This window comes from Anolis sagrei, chromosome 6 (genome assembly GCF_037176765.1).
Source record: "Anolis sagrei isolate rAnoSag1 chromosome 6, rAnoSag1.mat, whole genome shotgun sequence".
NCBI classification, from domain to species: Eukaryota; Metazoa; Chordata; class Lepidosauria; order Squamata; family Dactyloidae; genus Anolis; species Anolis sagrei.
In genome coordinates this window covers 107,450,237-107,471,068 of record NC_090026.1, presented here as the reverse complement: position 1 = coordinate 107,471,068, position 20,832 = coordinate 107,450,237, and the positions used below count along the sequence as shown (strand labels likewise).

General features: G+C 36.3%; 1 protein-coding gene across 6 annotated transcripts in view; it reads left to right on the top strand.

Annotated features, from left to right (window-relative positions):
• NEBL (nebulette) overlaps positions 1-20,339 on the top strand; it is a 152,716-nt gene extending 132,377 nt beyond the window's left edge. For 3 of the 6 annotated variants that reach the window (XM_067470330.1, XM_067470331.1, XM_067470329.1), the window contains 9 exons: positions 1,721-1,831; positions 2,091-2,201; positions 2,531-2,635; positions 3,017-3,109; positions 4,555-4,647; positions 5,057-5,161; positions 6,029-6,200; positions 11,912-12,027; positions 13,800-20,339. In XM_067470330.1, the coding sequence (XP_067326431.1) occupies positions 1,721-1,831; positions 2,091-2,201; positions 2,531-2,635; positions 3,017-3,109; positions 4,555-4,647; positions 5,057-5,161; positions 6,029-6,200; positions 11,912-12,027; positions 13,800-13,976 (1,083 nt within the window). In that variant the 3' untranslated portion in view covers positions 13,977-20,339. Of the gene's footprint in view, positions 1-1,720; positions 1,832-2,090; positions 2,202-2,530; positions 2,636-3,016; positions 3,110-4,554; positions 4,648-5,056; positions 5,162-6,028; positions 6,201-8,431; positions 8,525-9,084; positions 9,211-11,911; positions 12,028-13,799 lie in introns of all 6 variants that reach the window. The other 3 variants (XM_060782370.2, XM_060782371.2, XM_060782369.2) reach the window with 3 other exon arrangements.
• The last annotated feature ends 493 nt before the right edge of the window (positions 20,340-20,832 follow it).

Below are 20,832 nucleotides of genomic sequence, written 5' to 3'. Positions count from 1 at the left end.
CTAATTTATGTGATTTCAATTCCTCATATTTGTCAGATCTGACATTCTAGAGCAATGTTTTTCAACTTTGAGGTCGGGACCCCTGGGGGGTCATGAGAGGGGCTTCAGAGAAGTCACCAAAGATGATCAGAAAACACATATTTCTGATGGTCTTAGGAACCCCTGTGACAGAGAAGGCTGAAGATCTCTCCACCTGTCCTTCTCTTCCTTTTTGGAAACAGATGGCAAATCCTCCCACCAAAAGCCCTCCTCCTGCTCTCTGGCTATAGGTGAACTAACACTCCAAAACTCAAGGTCAATGCCCACCAAACCCTTTGAGTATTTTCTGTTGGTCATGGGAGTTCTGTGTGCCAAGTTTGGTTCAGTTCCATTGTTGGTGGAGTTCAGAATGCTCTTTGATTGTAGGTGAACTATAAATCCCAGCAACTACAACTCCCAAATGACAAAATCAATCTCCCCCAACCCCACCAGTATTCAAGTTTGGACATATCGGGTATTTGTGCCAAATTTGGTTCAGTGAATGAAAATATATCCTGCGGATATTTACATTACGATTCACAACAGTAGCAAAATTATAGTTGTGAGTAGCAACGAAAATAATTTTATGTTTGGAGATCACCACAACATGAGGAACTATATTAAGAGTTTGCAGCATTAGGAAGGTTGAGAATCATTGTTCTAGAGAATCCTAACTCGGTTGAGAGGAATGAGGAGAAAACTGGCACAACACCCAAAAATAAGTTTTCATACAAATTTGTATTCTTAGTTGCTGTTTGATATTGAAATTATAATGTTATTGTAGATGCAGGAGGTCAGTTAATTAACTTTTGAAAGTAGTGATCAAGAAAGGATTAGAATGTCAAATCCCAAATAGTATGCATAACATAGTTCTGCAATTCCCTATGTTCCGCTTGCTTCAGGAACACAATACTAGTTGTCCAATTCTATGCTAAAGTTCACAGAAAGTGAACCTCCCGGGATGCCTTTTCTATGGATAAACAGAATAGGTTATTTTCATACCTATTTGCATGAAAAGTCACAATCAATGCATTTCTAAAAGGGATATGTTCACATTTCTATTAGTAGGTGAATCTCTTGGGACATGTTCATTCGTTCAGTCGTCTCCGACTCTTCGTGACCTCATGGACCAGCCCACGCCAGAGCTCCCTGTCGGCCGTCACCACCCCCAGCTCCCTCAAGGTCAGTCCAGTCACTTCAAGGATGCCATCCATCCATCTTGCCCTTGGTCGGCCCCTCTTCCTTTTGCCTTCCACTTTCCCCAACATAATTGTCTTCTCTAGGCTTTCCTGTCTCCTCATGATGTGGGATGTCTCCCCTTGGGACATGGATCTTACCTTTTCTGCATTTCATATACTCTCCATAATATTCAGTTTTAACAAATCAGAAATCTGACCTGAGACAATGAAAACATTTTAAAATATTTTCATATAAGATTTTTAAAATATTAAGTCCTAGAATATTCTTGCAGTTTGCTGATTTTTTTAAAGAAAAACTTTCTTTTTGTGTTAAATGATGTTCTTAAAAAACATGGCACATCTGTTATATCTGAGTTTTCCTGTAGAGCCACTGTTCTGAGTGTGTAAAAAGACATTTTGACTTTGAAGGGTGTTATTTAATAAAAGCACATAGATTAAAGCAGAATCTATATAAAAGCTTGCACTACTATAGATCTGAGTATTGCCTGTTCTATCTTTCACAGAAAGAATACAAGAAACATCTGGAAATGGAAATTAAAGGGAAAGGAATGCAGGTGGGCATGGATACCCCTGATATACAACGAGCGAAGAAAGCTTATGAAATTGCAAGCCAGGTTAGTGCCGAATGCAGCACTTCAGTGGCATTTACAGTAAAATACAATGGGCCTTTAAAACGTGTTTTGACAAAATCCTTTTGAAAGTAGAATGTATAGAAAACTGAATCCCACAGAAGCACAGCCGGGCATCAGGAATCTAGTTTGTGTTGCTAACATCACTTTGAAAGGAGCACACATGCATTATTCCAGCTGTATGGATATGAAAGGCTAAAGATATTGTATGTCTAAGAATTCATTAACGGGCCATTTCTTGCAGAAAGAATATACGAAGCACCTGGAGACTGAAATCAAAGGGAAAGGAGTGCAAGTGGGCACAGATATCCCAGAGATACAGCGAGCAAAGAAAGCTTCTGAAATAGCCAGCCAGGTGCGTAAGGAATGGAGAGTAATTAAGAGTTGTATTTAGTTCATTGATGCCTTTATGTGCACAGGATTGTTCACTTTGTTCTGGTCTGAATCTTCCCTTTAAGAACTACTCATGCAGGTTATGGTAGTGATTTGTCTTTACCCTGTGGATACTAGGTCTATAATTAACAAGTTGGACTTTAATTGGATGTTAATTACAGTAAGGCCCAGGATACCACAATCAGGCAGTGATTTCTATTCAATTTCTATTTATTTGTTTATATTTAGGTTGTTGGTGTGTTGGTATTTTGTGTATTTGTACTTGTGTGTTATATTTTGTGTGTTTTACAGAAAAAGTACAAAAATGAAGCAGAAAAGATGATGTGTACCTATTCTTCTGTGCCTGACACTCCTGAAATCAAAAGGGTTAAAAACACACAGAAAAATATCAGTTCTGTAAGTAATAGCAAATGTGTCTGTTCTCAACATTAGATGAGTTGCCTTTTATCCTAGGAAAATGGAAGTGTGCAAATCATGGTCCCAAAATAAGTTGCATAGCCTATTTGGAAAAGTTGTGTTACTCTCTGGGTGTTAATAGTTTGAATTAAACTAATATATTTTAAAATTCAAAGTTTGAGATTTGACTTCGATGCAACCTAGTATTTTTTTAAAAAGCCCCAAACACTGAATCCATGTGATTTATCACAAACTGTAAAATTAGTAACAGTGTAATGTAATCTGCTATTTAGAATGTTACTTATTTCCCTCTTTTTAGTTATTTGTGTTATTATCCCTAGTAGACTCATAATTATTTTTCCTCCTTTTGGTTTAATGAAGGTACTTTATAAGAAGGGGATAGGTGCTGGCATACCGCTAAGAGAGACTCCTGAAATCGAGAGAGTAAAGAAAAATCAGCAAAATATTAGTGCAGTAAGTTTTGATTGTGCTTATTTGTATAAACAAATAGTATCAACATTATTGCTATCAAAGTTCAATGTGAAAAACACGCAAAAAACTATGAAGGTAACTATTCTAAAATACCAAAAGACAGATTTCATTAACTATTTGCTTCTTAGCATATTTGGTTTATATTTAAGTTGAGACTCCATTATGTGGAAATTCCTAATTGGAAACTCTCAAAAATCTGAAACTTTTTGCTACTAGTGTTACCTGCTTCCATTTTTGAGACAGTCATTGTGTCACTCTTCCTGGAAGTCTTCTTTAGATTATGGGTACTGTGTTTTCCCCACAGTGCCCCAGTCTCTCAGGATCCTTCCAGACAGTGCCCTTGAGCCTGGAGAACCGAGGAGGATACCCCTCACCCTTCTCAAAGCCCTTAAAATAGAAAAAAAATTACTGGGCCACCATGCTATTCCTTCGGCAGGCCTCCAGGTGTGTAGAATTGATGTGCCAGGAGGTGGGGGGCGAGGAGGATAATTGCTTTAAGAGGCCTGCCAGAGGAGTGGTGTGGTGACTAGTAAGTTTCCCTTTAATTTTAAGGTTTTTTTTGGGGGGGGGGGGGTTGGGTGGCCCCATGCCATCCCAGAAGTTACTGGGATGCCATGGGAACACCCAACCGGGAAAACCCATTTTTTGGGTGGGTGTGTGGACAAAATCGCATGCTGAAGCGCATTTTTAAAACCCACTTCATCATGGGTTTTTACCCTGTCTGGGAGTGCCCTCAGATCCTCTGTCTCTCTCCCTCTGGTCTCACATGTCATAACAAAAAAATAGCAAACAGATGAGATGCAAGGCTACAGTAAGATGCAAGACTGGAACAAAGATCTTTCTTGATTAAAGGCATTATTTTGCTATAAGCACTATGCTTGGGGTCTTGGTATTTCACAGATCCTCAGTCTTGTTTGTTTACTACTTGTGTTGTGTATGAGATGTGAGACTGGAGGGAGACTGGAGATCTGTAAAATGGCATGTGTCCAGGTGTAATGCTTAAGGGAAATCCATTCCTCTACAACCTCTTTACCTCTCTTCAGTTTCTTCTCTAGGATTTCAGCTTGGTAATTCTTGTGGTATTCTTCTAACCTGGAAAGTGTTTTGATTTTGTCATGAACACTGAAATGAAACAAAACCTTTTTTTTGCTTTAAATACTGTTGACAGGTCCAGTGACCACAAGCAAATTTCACTGAATTTAATAGAGAATGCACAACAATAACAGTATCTAATTATCTGCACCAGAAAATAAATTATTTTAAAATTAGCAATACTTTTGTGTTTGCATATTTTACCAAGCAATCAATAGTTCTTTAGTATCAGTGTTAAGAAACACCAACTAATTTGGACATGTCTAATGGAGTATATTCTTTATCATAGTTCTATTTCAACATTAGCCTTTATGTTTCAATCTGTTAATCAATAGGTGTGTTACAAAGAACAGCTTGGTAAAGCTACTTCTGTGAGTGTCACTCCTGAAATGGAGAGAGTTAAGAAGAATCAAGAAATTATCAGCGCGGCAAGTCCTTTGTTACTTCTTTCCTTGTTTTTCTTGTTTTTCTTTAAAGGAGAAATGTTTTTTTGCAGCAAACACACGCCATTACATCATATCTTTATATATCAATTTTTAATCTCTAAAAATACTGTAGAAAAGTGTGTTTATCTATGAGGCTTAGTCACATCCGGTAACCAAATCTTCAGAATTCTGTGTTTTTCTTATGTACCCACCTGTGTTTTTCCCAATGACTGCTAATGTTTTTAAAAGCTTTCTTTTTGTATCATCCTATTCAAGTATGATAAATTCTAGCTAATGTCAATGATACTTAATTTTGGTAGACCACTGTGATTCACATTCCATTAAGCATGATTTTCAGGACCATCTGTGTATTCAAGAACTTTGCACATGGTGATAATACTGTGTTTTTCAGGTCAAGTACAGAAGAGATCAGCAACAAATGAAAGGTAGACCTAGTATGATTCTAGACACACCTGAGCTAAGGCATGTCAAAGAGACGCAAAACAACATTTCAATGGTAGGGCATATTCTCCATGTGGCTAGTGTTTTCTAAATACCATAAGGACATTTTGCTGTTGATTGAATGTTGCCTTTCATTAATCCATACAACTTCATTAATCCAGGTAACTAGCACAGACCACAAAAGTGTGAACTAATGTTTTTTTTCTTACACATTGATTGTTTGACAGATTTGCTACCTGCATATTAGGAATGTATTTTGTTCCTACAATACTAATAAAGTTATGTTTCTAATAATTCACTTTGCGGTTCCTTTAAGACATTTCACATTCTCCCTCTGGACCCCAGAATATCACTGGAGAGGGTGATACACACACTGCCTTGTGCCCATGCATGTCCCTGGTTTGTGCGTGCAAGTTGAACTGTGAATGTATGTATTCTGATAGTTTTTGCTTGCAATGTTATGTCTGTGCGAGTGTGTGGTTTACATGACAGTATATGGATGCTTTTCAAAAAGTTTACAAATATTTGTTATGCCTTGATAATGTGTACTAATTTGGGAATGGGTCTGGAAGATTTGTTCTCACTGCTTTTGAATTTGTTTGAAATGTGAGCTCTTTTGGAAGAGTTTTAATGCCATCACCTGCATGGGAATGCAACTGATTGATGCTAAACATATTAAACTGCATGGAACTCTTTTTATGCATATATAATACAATTACTGCAGAGAAAATTCTTAAGGAAGATCCCTGGAATTAAAAATATATTGGTAGATAAACCAACAATAAATTGCATAGTTATAGTAAGTAATATGCAAAGAAAAATGACGATGCCCAGCAAAAGGGAGGATGGAAATGTTTCATCCTTTCGTGGTTTTTAATGCATTTTGCCTTTGATCGGTAAAATATTTCTTACTCTTCCCCAGATCAAGTACCATGAAGATTTTGAGAAGACAAAAGGCAGAGGATTCACTCCAATAGTGGATGATCCTGTAACTGAACGGGTAAGAAGAAATACCCAGGTGGTTAGTGATGCTGCTTATAAAGGAGTTCACCCACACATTGTGGAAATGGACAGGAGACCTGGAATAATTGTGGGTAAGTTACTCTATATGTCTTACTAATTCAAGGTCAGGTCTTCTGATATTTCCCTGTGACCAGAGTAATTTTGTTTTATTATGAAGGATTTTTTGTTCTATTTAATTGCAGTGTTATCTGTATTTGATGTTATATACTTCTGCATCATATGAGATTTCTTTTTCAGATTAAAATGGTAGGTCAGTGTTAGGTTGTCAGACAATAATTGTTCTCCAGCAAAATTGCTAATTGCAGTCACCTCTGCAGTAATGAGAATATTAATTAACATAACAGATGATAAGATGAAAGGAATTCTAATCAAACATTAATTTGCTCCACAAAGGCTTAAAGGTAAAAAAAAGAAGGCATAATATAAAAGGTACTTAAACCATTAATATGAAGGACCAATTATTAACACTTGTAATTTACTTTTAGAGATGAGAGTAATCACAGAAGAAATTGCCATTTGACATTTGCATGTAGATTAGCATAAAAGGAATTCAGTTTCGCACTTCTAGGGCCTCCTAAGGCAGAGTTTTCATTCTTGGCTATATATGCATTTTATTTATTTGGGAACTAGAATAGTTTACTTGTGTGTTGAAGTGAAAATGAGATGCCTTATGCTCTAAAATGTGATGCATTATATTCCTTAGCTATTTGTACCACATTTGAAAGTCTTTAGGTAACATCGAAAACTACAAAAGTTGCATCTGAGGAAATAGACTAAGGACCTCATCACACTACAGAATCAATGCCTCCTGCAGAATTCTGGGGTTTGTAGTTTAGTGAGGCTGTTAAAGGCTCCTCCCAAAACTACAAACCCCAGAATTCTGTAGGAGCCAGAAATTGGATTTAAAGTGGATTCATTCTCTAGTGTGAATGAGGTCTTTAGTCTAAGAGAATTTAAGATACCAACTTGTTATTTCAGTTACTTTCTCTTGCTTTTTTAAAAAGATACTTTTCAACAGGTCACTGTAGTACTCTCTGCCCCCTCTGGCAAAAATCATGCTTCTACAGTTATATAACCACTTTGCCAGTATTCTCCAGTGTGTCTTGTAGTGGGAGTGGAAGTTGCACTTTTCATATTTATCTTCTTAACCCATTATGAATGACATTTTGTTAGTCCCAACTGAAGTAGATCTGTTCAATCAATTTAGAATGGTAAATCAACATATAGGTAATACCATGAATTCAGTCGATCAGAGTTGAGGAATATCCATTGGACTAAATTCTAGTATTAGCTCTGACTATAGAAGTAGGCTCAATGTGTATTCCTCAAATTTGATCTACTTAACCCATGAAATTACCTACATTATGTATAAGTATATTTGATATCTTTGATCAAGAAGTACTCTCTGCATCCCTAGACTTATACAAGTGTTATTATACAAAAATCTCAGTATGAATATTATCATTGATATTAAACATTTACCTAGCAACCCAAATATGTTCTGTAAGTGATTAAGTTGCTATATCTGGCATCTACCAGTCATACGTGATTACTCCCACTGACCACTATAATAGTTTCGGATAGCTTGGATTTATTTATTTCATGTAAAACCTAGGTCTTTATCAAGCTACATATTTGTATTAAAATTGTTTTATTTGGTACTTCTCTGAAACATTACATCTAAGGAACAAGTGTAGATTCAATTTCAGGGAGTGCTGAATACTGTAATTTTGTTCCTTGACTATTTGTGTGTATGTCTGCATGTTTGGCTTAAAAAGGATACCCATTCAATTGTTAAAAAATAAAGTTATTCCTGTTTTAATTGTGGACATAATGATGAAAAAGACTAATGATCTCATCATACAGGGCTAGATTCAGTGGTAAACACGTATCTAGCCCTGGTCACCCGCAGAATCAGCTGACTCCAGTCACATGATGTCATGCCGGCTCTGTGGATGAAGGAAGGCGGAATTGGTGTGCCGCTGCTGCCCTGGCAACATGGTAGGCTTCCCATGTTGCCATTCCTTTAATGGGGGAAGCCACACTCTCCACGTGCACACTATGCTTCTCCCTGTGTGATAAGCTGCTGGAGGAGCCTTGCAATGCGGGGCGTGTGGTGGCAGCTTCATGACGCCCAGCAATGAACTGGATGAGGTAGTTAGTCTGTGAAAGCTTATGCTACCAACTCCTTTCTCTTAGTCTCAAGAGTACTACAAGATTCCTTTGCATAGTGAAACAGTTGATCACATCTTTGTGCTTTTACTTTCTTCACTTTCTGTCTCATCATTTCTTTTTGGGAAAGACCTCAAAGTTTGGCGCACAGATCCTGGCTCCATCTTCGACATTGACCCTTTGGAAGATAATATTCAGTCTAAGAGTCTCCATATGCTTTCGGGTACTTTTAAACTCATGACCTTTTCCAGATGTCTGATGGTAGTTGTGAAAGCATATGTGAAAGAGTTTTAGAAACTCTTTTGTGTGGGCAGAAAGGCACTATTTTTTGTTGTTGCAGTGACCACATTAATATAAAGTATAATTAGCTAAGTGCACATGGATGAACTGGATTGGATTTCACTTCCTATACATGGTTCCCCCTCCCCCTCCCCATGAATAACCTGCATGGAACAATTTGCTGAGGTCTAACTGGCATAAAATGTGTGTGATATAAGCAGTGAATACTCATCACCCCCAGTTATAAAATACACATATAAAGATATCCCTGTAACAGTTTAGATTAATTTTTCATAGGGATTATTGACATGCATGTGGCTGTATAATCCAATATTTTGACTTCTATCAGGGCATCCTGTGCATTTTATAGAACTCACAACATGGTATTGACAAAGGAAATGGCCATACTGTTGCCTGCTCTGTTTTTCTATTTTAAATACACCTCTCTTTTTTTCTTTACTAATTTATCCTATAACTATTTAAGTACTGCATTTCTTCTTGTAGAAAAAGCAAGGCGTTACAATAAACAGCATTTTCATTCTACCAGTACTTCTGGCGTTGGAGATGACAAGTCAGATGGTTCTATATTTTCTTATTCAAGTGAGGTAACAAAGCCATCTAATGAAGGAGGTACCCACATATGCCCACTATTTTCCTTTGCTTAACCATCACAGTGTGCCAGTTCTTTACACACCTCACATTTAACTCAGCAATATTGGTTTTTTTAGTGAATGAACACCTATGTATGAGAGGAAATACTTAAAAAAAATTACCAGCGTTCCTATGAGAAATCGAGCTGGAACATTATAAAATTGTTCTTATTATTTTGTTTTAACGAAGTTCATCTAGTTTTAATTTTCAGTGTTACAAGTGTATGGAAGACAAGAGCATAAATAATTTCCAAGTGTATGATTTTTACTTTAGGAGGGTGTCTCTCACTTTCATGACTGTATCTTGTTCACGGTACCACCAGCTCATCACCACAGAATAAATGCTGAGAAGCATAGGTTTGTGTGTGTGTGTGCATGTATATGATAGATACTGGCACATCCAGTCTAGGTTTGGCTTTACTAGATAATCATTATAAATTTATGTTGTAATTATATCATCATCAAGAGAGGAAGGCCTCTGGCTTTGAGCAATCATATTCTGCAATCCTTCGCTTCAGAGGCAGGATTTTTAAACAGTAGGCTAGTAGATTGGAGAATAACTGGTCCTATTTGTTTTTTATTATATGTACCTTCAAATTGTTTCAAATTTGTGCAAGTGATTTTCCAAGCCAGCCCCACCCCCCAAAAACAACATGGCTCATAGGAGTGATCCATAAACATTGGTGAAGTAAACTATTTGAAACAGTCAGCATTCCCTGTGAATGAGTGACTGTTTTGAACAACTTCAGTGATGTCTTGCTTAAAAGACTAGACACTGACTTTAACTAAAAAGAGATCTGTGATTCTCAGATGCTGGAATCCTGTAGTCATTCCCTGTCTGTTATAACATTAAGTAAAATTGGCCCTCAGTATGCACTGAGGTTTGGCTCCAAGTTCTCTTTTGGATACGGAAATCCATCAATGATCAACTCCCATTACATACAATTGTGTAATAAAGTGGTGCCCCTGATATAAAATGGTAAAAAACTCCAACAATTTGTGAAATAGCAGGAGGCTATGTCTACACCTTATCCTAGTGCTTGGCACACCGCAAAATCACCTTAATATTTTGATACAGTGATTGATTGAATCCATGGTTACAGAACCTATGGATATGGAGGGCCAGCTGTAAAACATTTATTTGCCTTTTCCATAGAAATTCTGCATATTCAGAGCGCCGCTGAAAGATTTCTGCTCTGATTCATATGCTCAAACTAGATTTCGTCATATTTCGTCATATTAGGAATTAATGAGAATGAAACCTGATTTTGCTGTCTATAAATCTGTCTATATTGAGATAAATTTTTTCATTGTAATATATTATCCAATATATGTTGCAAAATGGAGATAGGTATTCCCAACTTCCCCATGTTATTTCATATTTTGCTGGTAGAGTAAGAGTAGCAACTCATAGGATTAGCATTTCAGTGTTACAAAATGAGTTGCAGGCCATTTCTGTGTATGAATATACATGGATATACATTGTGTATTGATACGTTTCCTTGTTGTTTTGTCTGTACTTTAAAGGGAGGGGGGTTGTATTGCACTTAAATACGTCTATGAAATATTCATTGCAATCTTCTGTTCTGCTTGGCTATATTTCCAGCTCGTTTAAACTGTGCCTTGATGTTTCATGTTTTAGCCTTAAAATGGAATAACTTGAGTATTCCCATTAGCACCTGACAAGTATGGCCTAAATCCAATTGTGAAACCCAACTAGAATATATCAATTGGATTTACATCAGTATTGACTTAATACTTTTCAGCAATTGAGTCAGTGGGACAATTGTAGTTGGAACTAGAATTTGTGTTTGGATTTTAATTTAAGTCTGTGTGTTTCTTATTTGAAATCTATATTTTAAATACACAATTTTCTGAAAAACCAAACCCTTTAGCGTCATCTCTGTATTGTAAGTTGTTAACTTGGTAAATCTTAAAGAAGAGCTTCCTCTTCCATAATGTATTATTTCTGTAAGTGCCACATACCTGTTTGGCTATCCCACATGCTTATAGCTTGTATGGCCTAGGATTGAAGAAAACATAAAATAAAATATATCAAACTCACACTTCTCAAATTCAAAGAGCTCATGAAAAACCAACCTAGGCACAAAATTATTATTGTAGAAAAGAAATGATGTCAAAAGCCTGATTTAGCATTGATATTTGAATTAAGTATTGATAAAATCTAAGTTTTCTTTATAAAGTATGTGTAGTTGCCTAACATCACTATTACTAACCACATGGTAGATGAATGTTGAAATGAAGCTATGATTACAGGTGAAAAAGAGTAGTTTTTAAGATTATAATGATTTATTGACCATTAACTACTTTGAAGTGAATGGAGATTGCACAGCAGTGTGGCTGACATTTGCTATCACTATAGAATGTTTTAATTTAATTTGCAATATTGTAGGCAAATTACATTTTTCTTTACATCTGTTAGCTTTGGCATATGTGTGCTTGTGGTATTAACCCATATAAAGTACCCATAGGAGGTATTTTGACCCTGATAAGGATACTTGTGCATAAAGAAGTTCTGCCTGCTTAATCTACTTCCAGCCAATTTTTTGCTAATTTCTACAGGCCTTCGAATTAGGAGAGCAAACCACCATTTCAGTTGTGGAATTTTTGTAACATGTTCCCTTGTATTACTAATGCCTTTGTGTTTCTTTATTATGTAGCCCCTGTGCTTCCTGGGGCATATCAACAAAGCCAACCCCAAGGATATGGTTACATGCACCAGACTAGTGTGTCGTCAATGAGATCAATGCATTCACAGCCACATTCAGCTAACTTGGTGAGTATTAAGTTGAAAGGTGTCTTTTCAGCTGGAACCTCTCTTTCTAAAAATAGTGTACAACAAGTGTTTAGAAATTCACCACACAGTTTTCCTCATAAAGTAAATGTGATATAGAATAGGTAAAGTATCACAGGAGTAATTTCATGTTTGCACCTTTTAATTTGTACAATATTTATTTCTTATCTTGCTCTTTTGTTTAAAGGAGATCAGAGTGTCATGCACTAAAAATAATATAACAGACAATATAGTCCATAACAACTAAATGAGGATAAATGCACTGTCTAGGAGCACTTGAAATTCTGGAAGGTACCCAAAAGCTATGTTCTAGCAACTGGCATGACCAGAGAATAAAAAACTTACATTTTATTATTTATTCATTAACATATTTCTATATTGCCTCCCAGCCCCAAAGGCCCGAGAGGTGATAAACAAATATAAACCAATTAAAACAACAAAGAAATAAAAGATTATAAACACACTGAAATGCACTTTTAAAAGTAGTCTAAAACAATCCTAGGATCCAATTTTGAACAGTTAAAACAGCAATTTCAAGCACTTATTGCCTTGCAGAACAGCACTGTTTTGTCTGCCCACTAGAAGCTTAAACTCATTGGATAGGGAGTTATATAGATGAGGTGTTGCTACAGAGAAATATTTTGTGTATGTGTATCCAGCAACCTATCTTTACAAGGTACTGGGGCATGCAACAGGGCCTGCATTGAAGGTCTCAAATTTCGGCACACTCATATGGAAGGAGGTGGTCTTTCAGATATCTTGGCCCCAAGTTGTTTAGAGGTTTGTAGGTTAACAGTAGTACCTTGAATTCAGCTCCTGCTAGTAACCTACATGTTTAAGTGCAGCATACATGGATAAATCATTTGCTCTTGTTTTGTCCTTGCACTCTGTCCAAAAGCTTCCCACACTTGGCCGCATCAAGTCCCAGGTTGCTTCTTCTTGCTAGAGGGCAGGGTAGAGGGCAGAAAGAGAATCAGGCCACAAGATCTGCCTGCACTATGCTCTTGAGGGAAGAAAAAGCAAATGTGCCTTAGGAGCACATTTTGATTCCTCCTTCAAAGACTATCTACTTCTCCATGGTATGAATTATCTTGCTGCCCTTCTCTTCCCCACTGATAAGTAACAGGAGAAGGGCCATGTCAGGCTTGATAGCTGTCAGGTCATAGGAGTTTCACGTGTGGAGCTCCATGCTATGGAGTCATTTTCACAGCCGTGCAGTTTTTTTTAAAAGCATGATCCATTGTGGTGATCTCCTACCCAATTTTCATTAAAATACCTGATTTTATTGGCACAATGACTTTCCAGTAGGTTCTAATGAAGTATTGTTGGAGTAATTTTGTTGGCATCAGAAGCCCTCATCCTTACCTTTTATTTGTACGTCTTAATACCCCCCGGACTTGATGAAGGATTAATTTAAAATATTTATTGAGAGTTAAGGCTTGAAACGTGGTGTGAATATGAAATTACATAATCCATCTACTGCATGTAATATTAATTAAAAGCTCAGTGCTAATTGAATTATTTTTCATGACACTCTTATTATATAATTATGTGTAATGGGACTGGTCTTTTTGTTTCTCACCAACATTAAGGTAATGATATGCTTCTAAAACTATTGATAGAGTTTTCCTCTAGTATTGTGAAAAATGCAATTTATATAATATGTGTTTGGGAGACTGGTATCTTAGCAGTTAATGTAGCTGTCTACCTGTAGAATATATGTAATTGAGTTATCTCTGCTTTCCGTTCAATAGAGAACATACAGAGCTATGTATGACTATAGTGCTCAAGATGAAGATGAAGTTTCCTTCAGAGATGGTGACTACATCATCAATGTACAACCAATTGACGATGGTTGGATGTATGGTACTGTTCAGAGAACTGGGAAAACTGGAATGCTTCCGGCAAATTATATTGAGTTTGTTAATTAATACTTAGTATTAGTCTTCAGTTTTATTTTGGTTTTATCTAATCTTTACAAGAGTATTTTAAAAACACACCTTCTTTACTTCCCTGTTAATGTATCAATCTATGTTCATATGCTGAAGTCTACATACATGTCCTCTAAGACATCCAAGAAGCCCCAAGCTCCAAAAGTATGCTAGTTAACATGGTCTGTAAAAATGAACTCTTGATGGAAACTGTAAACCTGGTGCTTGTAATCACGTAAAGGTTTCTGTCAATTAGCTCCCAAATATAATTCTGCCTTTACAGTAGGCCATATTTCTCATTAAAGCTATAATCACAAAGCAGCAGATATTTTTTTAATGTGTGACTTTGAAATTGTGAAAGGCTATAGCTTGCTGTTAAGATTTGAGCCATTAAAAACCCATATGAACCAAATTTATATATTTTATTTTTGTCGTAATGAATGATGTAATCCAATGTTGCTTACTACTGCCTGGCAGCCTTAAACAAAATATATCTTGTTCTTAATGGTGAACATTTCCTGATAAACAATTGTCCAGTCAACTGTATTTTACCCAGAAGTTTCTGTTTGCTCTTATCCATAGTGCCAGCTCATGCCAGTCTTCCTAAACCAACTGTTGTGAATGATCCACAAGTCATGAGATAGCTGTGTTTTTGCACAGCTAAGAGACAATTTTAGAGTGCATTTGTTAATTCCTACCTTTTCTATTTTGTTAATTCCAACCTTTTTCTATTTTCCCTTGTATTAATGCTCTTTATATAGAAATGATTATCTTTAAAGCACTTTACAAATAACATTTATCTCTAATCTTTCCTTCTGACAAGAATCTTGTCTTGGGATGTTATAATACCATGTCATGAAAGCAAATGATGATATGCTTTACTTGTAACAGTGTAATGGGTGATGGAGTTTACAATACGAATGTGAGCTTAGATTTTGAACTGAATGGTAAGCAATGTGAGTTGTTTCCACAAATGATTAGCAGAAGAAAATATTATTAGACTTTTAATCGATTTCTATTCTTGTAAATACATAACTCATTGAATTGTTCAATAAGTAAAGCATGGTAGCCATTTGAGAAATTTTGCTATCATAACAAGATGAGCAATGCAAAAAATGTACTATTTTGCACATTTGAAAAGAAGCATGCTATTCATTAGCTTAGTGCTACTGTGTCAACAGCTTGGTTCTAATCAGCTTTAGAGGAATAACAAAACCCTTCTGAGGTGTTTGAGACATTTTAGGACATGTTGCATGTGTGGTTCTCAGAATACTTATGGCCCTTGAGTAGCTTCCTTGTGGCCTTTGGACTTTCTGAAGCCCCCAAACCTCCCCCCCCCCAAATGTTTTTTTTTCTTCTTGGCCAAAATGTTTTGCACTTAGACACATTTTTTTGGGTCCTCCATCTCAAAAAAGAAAAAAAAAGATCCAGGCCAAATATGAATAGAAGCACCCAGAATGTTATTTTCCGTCAGAGAACATGGCTGTGATGGGCTATAGTAGCCTATCTGAAAACCAGAGGTGCCAAAAATGGTCTTCTAACCACCAGCTTGTGCCCTCCCCATTTTAGGACTGGATGAGAACTGATATAGCATAGTTGATAAAAGATGGAGGAGAACAATATAAGGGAGTGGCTACTCTGTCAAGTATCTCTGATATTGAGGACCTTGTCAGCACATAGGTGACTGGAGAAGAAAGCAAGATACATTTTCCTACTGTTTTCCTTTCCTGTGGTTCTGTCACTATTTTTCCTTCCATTTAAATAAAAGGAAGCAGGAAATGACCTGTTTAAATGTCTATTGTTTCCTAATGCCAGGGAGGACATTGCCTGAAGTAGCTTTTATGTCTATGGAGCTTTCTGTTTGTGTCTCTGAGGTGGACATATCTTCCACCTTACCATTAACTCTTCTTGGATGGCTATTGTCATGAGTTGTGAATGAAAAGCCCAATACAATTCTTACCTCTCTGACACAAGGCCAATAGCTAGGTTTCAGTAAGCTGCCCTCATTCATGGGATAATGATACTAAGACATCTGTTTGTAGGAACACAGTAAAATAAGACATGAGGCACTGTTTGCAAGTCCTTCTAAAGTATCTTATAAATGTGCTATTTGGCTGGATAGACATTTCCTTCTTCCAATAGATGAGCACATTTTTGAGGAGATTTCTTTTGTTGGGTGAAGAAAATCCATGGACACAATCTATTATTCTTAACTCAATGAACTTTTTCTCAAATTATGTAGGACAGAAGTTGGGAAAATACTTTTGAGGAAACATTTTTTTTGAATGTCTGAATTCATTCTTCAGTCTAGATAAATTTCCAATCCTAATGAGTAATGCATAAAAGTAAATTTATTCAGATAGTTTCCTTATTTCTTATGCACAAATTAATCTTTATGAATGTCACTGATTTCTTTTATAAATGTATAATGTCTCAAGAGTTCTGATACGGAAATACCTTATTTTCCTACCAACTCTGTTCAAGTGTTGCCATTTGTGATCATTTGTCTCTTATTTTTCTCTGTTAAAAAGGAATGTTTTTTAAAGAATTAAATTCAGGCAGGGAAATGTAAACCCAAAAAAGATTGGTACATATATTTGCATATAAGGGCTAGAACAGCTGCTGCTAATTGAATGAATTTCTGAAATCAGGGGTTAAATGGCCTGGGTCCATTATAGTGGGTCCATTTTTGTACATTGTACTTTTTATTGTCTAAAGAAAGTATAACCTAACTGCTTTTAAAAAAGACGCATTCTCAAAAACCAGAGTGATATTTCATGATTATTTTAGTAATTATTAAGGGTGGTATGATGTTTTAAACATGCTAAGTCACTTGTAAGTGCAAAGATTAAAGACTTCCTCTGCAATGAATTATTCATTTCTATTATTCTGTTTTATCTATCAGGGGAAATAAATATCTATCCAGAAGATTAGTAGCCATTTTGTCTCTTGGCCATCTTTCTGCAATTTCTACCATTGGACTCACCCAGTTTAGGGCATTTTAGTGTGAGCTGGACTAGCAGGGAAATCAAATCAATGGTAATAAGAGTCTAGTGGCTCATTCACTTGTCCTGAGGTGAGACGAACAAAATTCTCATGTGACCATACTACTTCAATTTACATGTAGGGAATGCCTTTGAATTTGCCTTTGCCACTTCAGTCTATGGCATCAAAAAGTGCCATGAAAGACAAATGTAAACTGTTATTTGCATTGCCACCTCATTATTTTTTTACTTTGTAAATAGCATCTGAGGAGAAGCCTAGAAAGTCTTGGAAGCGAGGGAAATAGAATGCAAAGGGAAGTTTAACTCTTTTATCTCCTTGTACAGTTCTAGCAGAAATCTCATCTCTGAACCAGCAATTTTCATTTTGAAGGAGCCTCCCATTGGTACCATTTCTCACAGCCATTTCCAGAAGCCCCAAGAATAATTTCCATTTCTCTGGCTATGTTAAACATTTCATATACTTCTCTCGTGAACCTTAATGTTCTCAAGCAATGAAGTAATAATGGCAATCTTTGGGATTTGCATTATAAAAAACCCAAGCAATGCTACAGAGTGAGCGTTGGACTGGAGGGAAGTACAGTAATTGGATTCACATTGTTCAGAATAAAAGAAAGAATATGAATTTCACAACTGGTACATGAAAAATACTGATGTATATATGATATTTTGGCTCTTTCATCCTCAATATTGTCTCTGGCTATTGGTAACGTTTTGCCTTTAAAAATGAGAAGTGCTTATTTCCAGAAACAATATGTGAAATCATATATAAGTTATCACATTTGGTAACTGTGACACATATTCCTTGTAGTGATGGTTGACATGCAATTACCACTCTGCAATAGAATAGGAATGGTGATTTACCATGATATGGTTGTAACTAAGACCTATTAAGGTTTAAGTGTTTTCAATTAACAGCCTACTGTTAACTGTTAGATTAGCTCTGGTTAAAAATTGATAGCATGCTGGAATCTGTCAGTGACCCAGAACTTTGACTATTTACTAGATAGAACAGAGCCAATAGTTTTTGCTAGGAAATGCAAAGATGCCAAATTAAAATGATGAAATACTGTACAACGCCTTCTTTAATCCTCCTCTATTTGGTTCTCCAGTATTTCTTCAGTTCATAATCTAGGATCCAAAGCAATGGCATGTATAAAGAGATGAGACTAGTGTGTATTAGTCAGAGCTTCATTTGCTCTTGCTGTATATGTAAGGGTATATACACACAAACACAAATTCAAACAAGAGATTTGTACATTTCAGTTTCAGATTTCTTTTTCTAGGTGGCAATGCAGCTTCCACCTGTTTATGATGGAGCACATATTTTTGATGCTGAAAGTTACAGGCCCAGTCCTTGGTTTGTTTTTACTTTCTGTGCTTTCATTTCAGACTTGTGGTGACACTAAAGTGAACCTATCTTTGGGTTTTCTTGTCAAGATTTGATCTGAGGAAGGTTGCCTTTGCCTTCCTCTGAGATTGTGATTTGCCCGAGGTCATCCAGTGGATTTCTATGACCAAACAGGGATTCAAACTCTAGTTCCAAAGTCACAGTCCTGTACTCAACACACTATACTTGAGATCCAACTGAAAGCCCTTAGAATTTTTGCCAGATCAGTTCAATGTCTTTAGCTAGACAGTGCTATACTGCTACAGGGTTTCATTTTCATTGGATGAGGTATTTCCAACATATCTATGTATCAATAAACTGCTGGGAAGGTTAGGAAGTAGTAGGCTATTTAGAGGCTGTGTATCACTTAATTCTGCACCATATCTGCAAGGTTTAATTCTTGTAGTTTACTTTTTGGCTAACTCTAGCTAACAATTCTCAGATTTCTGTCTGTTTACCCATAATCCCAAATTTGAACTGTGAACTTGTTTCAATCTCATCCCCAAACTCTAGTGATGACTCAAACCAAACATTTGATTAACACAAGTGGCTTAATTGTTCAGGATTATTGTTAGAAGAGCAAAAGAAGAGGCATTTGCCCCTCAGTTTTTTTTCTAGCTGCATATCTTAAATCAGTGGTGGGGAAAACTGGGTTCCTCCTGATACTGTGGACTACAGATTTTACATTCACTTACCATTGACTGTACTGTGTAAATGATTGCAGTTGTAGGCTAAAAGACCAGACAAGTAAAAATTCCACATATTTAAGATTTAAGTGAATATAATGCTGTTCTCTTGGCTTCATTGCAGACCACATAGGTTTCCATTCCCATATTCTGTTCAAATACCAACGTTCTTCGTTGGTATTCTTGTTCTCATAGGGATTGCCCCTAAACAGATTGGGGGATTGCATAGTCCTTCAGATGTAGTTGGATTGCAGTTTTCATCAGTCCTACCACCATAACCAAATGCTAGGAGTTGCAGTACAACAATATTTGGAAGGAGACGCAATTTCCACCCTTGCCATTAAGCCCCTTTAAAATGTATCATTGCTGTTTTAGCTAAGCAGAAAAAAAAATGATAAACAAATCAAACCATATTTAATGAAGAAGAGCATACAAAACTTTGGCTAAGCACACGGGTCTCTCTGAAGCATGCATGTTCTTGATTTGGATCCAAAATATTAAGTCTATGAGAAGTACAATATTGGAATCCCTGTGGAGATAGGAATCCCTGTGGAGAACTGGAGTTATTTTTCTTCTTCTAGGTTTACATGTACTTCATAGGGACATTCAAAGGATTTTTCATATGCCTTTTGCATCTGTTGAACAGAAATTGTATATTGTGTATGTATGATATAATCAAGTTACTACATACCGAATCATATTATTTTAGCGATGTCATTATGTTACCTAGTGTATTATTACATTCTGCATACATCAGCATTACAAAGTACAATTTGCTAAAGCAGCAGAAATCTTTCTTATTTACTGTATTTGTTTAGCATGATGTGGAACTCATCTACTGGTTTTTGCAATTTATAAATAGCAAAAATTTAAATACATTATGTGCTATAGTTTGATGTATATTTTGCTTAAAAATCCATATTCCTAAATAATTTGCATAACTGTACTTTTCTTTGGAAGTCTGAAATCATGATGTGAACATTGTTGCCCATTGGGGGAAAGAATTTCAATGGATTGTACCATATGACATAGTTTAGCTTTTGTTTTGCAAATGGATAACACCAGCTATTAAAGCATATTTTATGATAAATGCTTTAAATCCTGTTTATCCCCCTGTACACTGTGAATCTTGATGCCTCAGTGGACTAAAGTGACATTCTGCTGCCTGAAGTACTAACCTATGCAACCTCATTCACATTTTGGTTGATGTCAAGTAGTTGTAAAAATTTACGTACTCATCGTAACATACAATGGCACTGAAATAAAATATTAAAGTTACATTTAAGTATGCATTATATTAATTTTTTAAACAAACATCAAAGCCACCTCTCCCAGTGATGTAAATTTTTAAGCTAGTGAAACATGTTGCTTTGACAGGCAGTGTCAGAATGAGAGACTTTGCTAATGCTTGTCTATGGTAAGTGTGGGTCTGCCTTTACCTTTAGCCCATGCTCTGTAGTACTGGCTACAGAAATGAAAAGGTACAAGGAACGCTGCAGATATTTTGCATTCAGAAGATCCAATCCTCATCACCTCCAATTGAAATGATCTTAGGTAGAAATGCTGGAGGACAAGACCATGGGCTCATTCACACCACACTGTTATAGTGCTATATGTTAATGTAACTGCCTTGCAGAGAACTGACCACACATGAAGCTTTGGCCCTTACTTTCTGAAGTTTAGAGTTGTATGAATTATATATTTATTTGTGGATTCAGTCGTTATTGCCCTTGTCTAAAGGATCTTTCCCAGAACACAGTTATAGATAGGGCCATAAT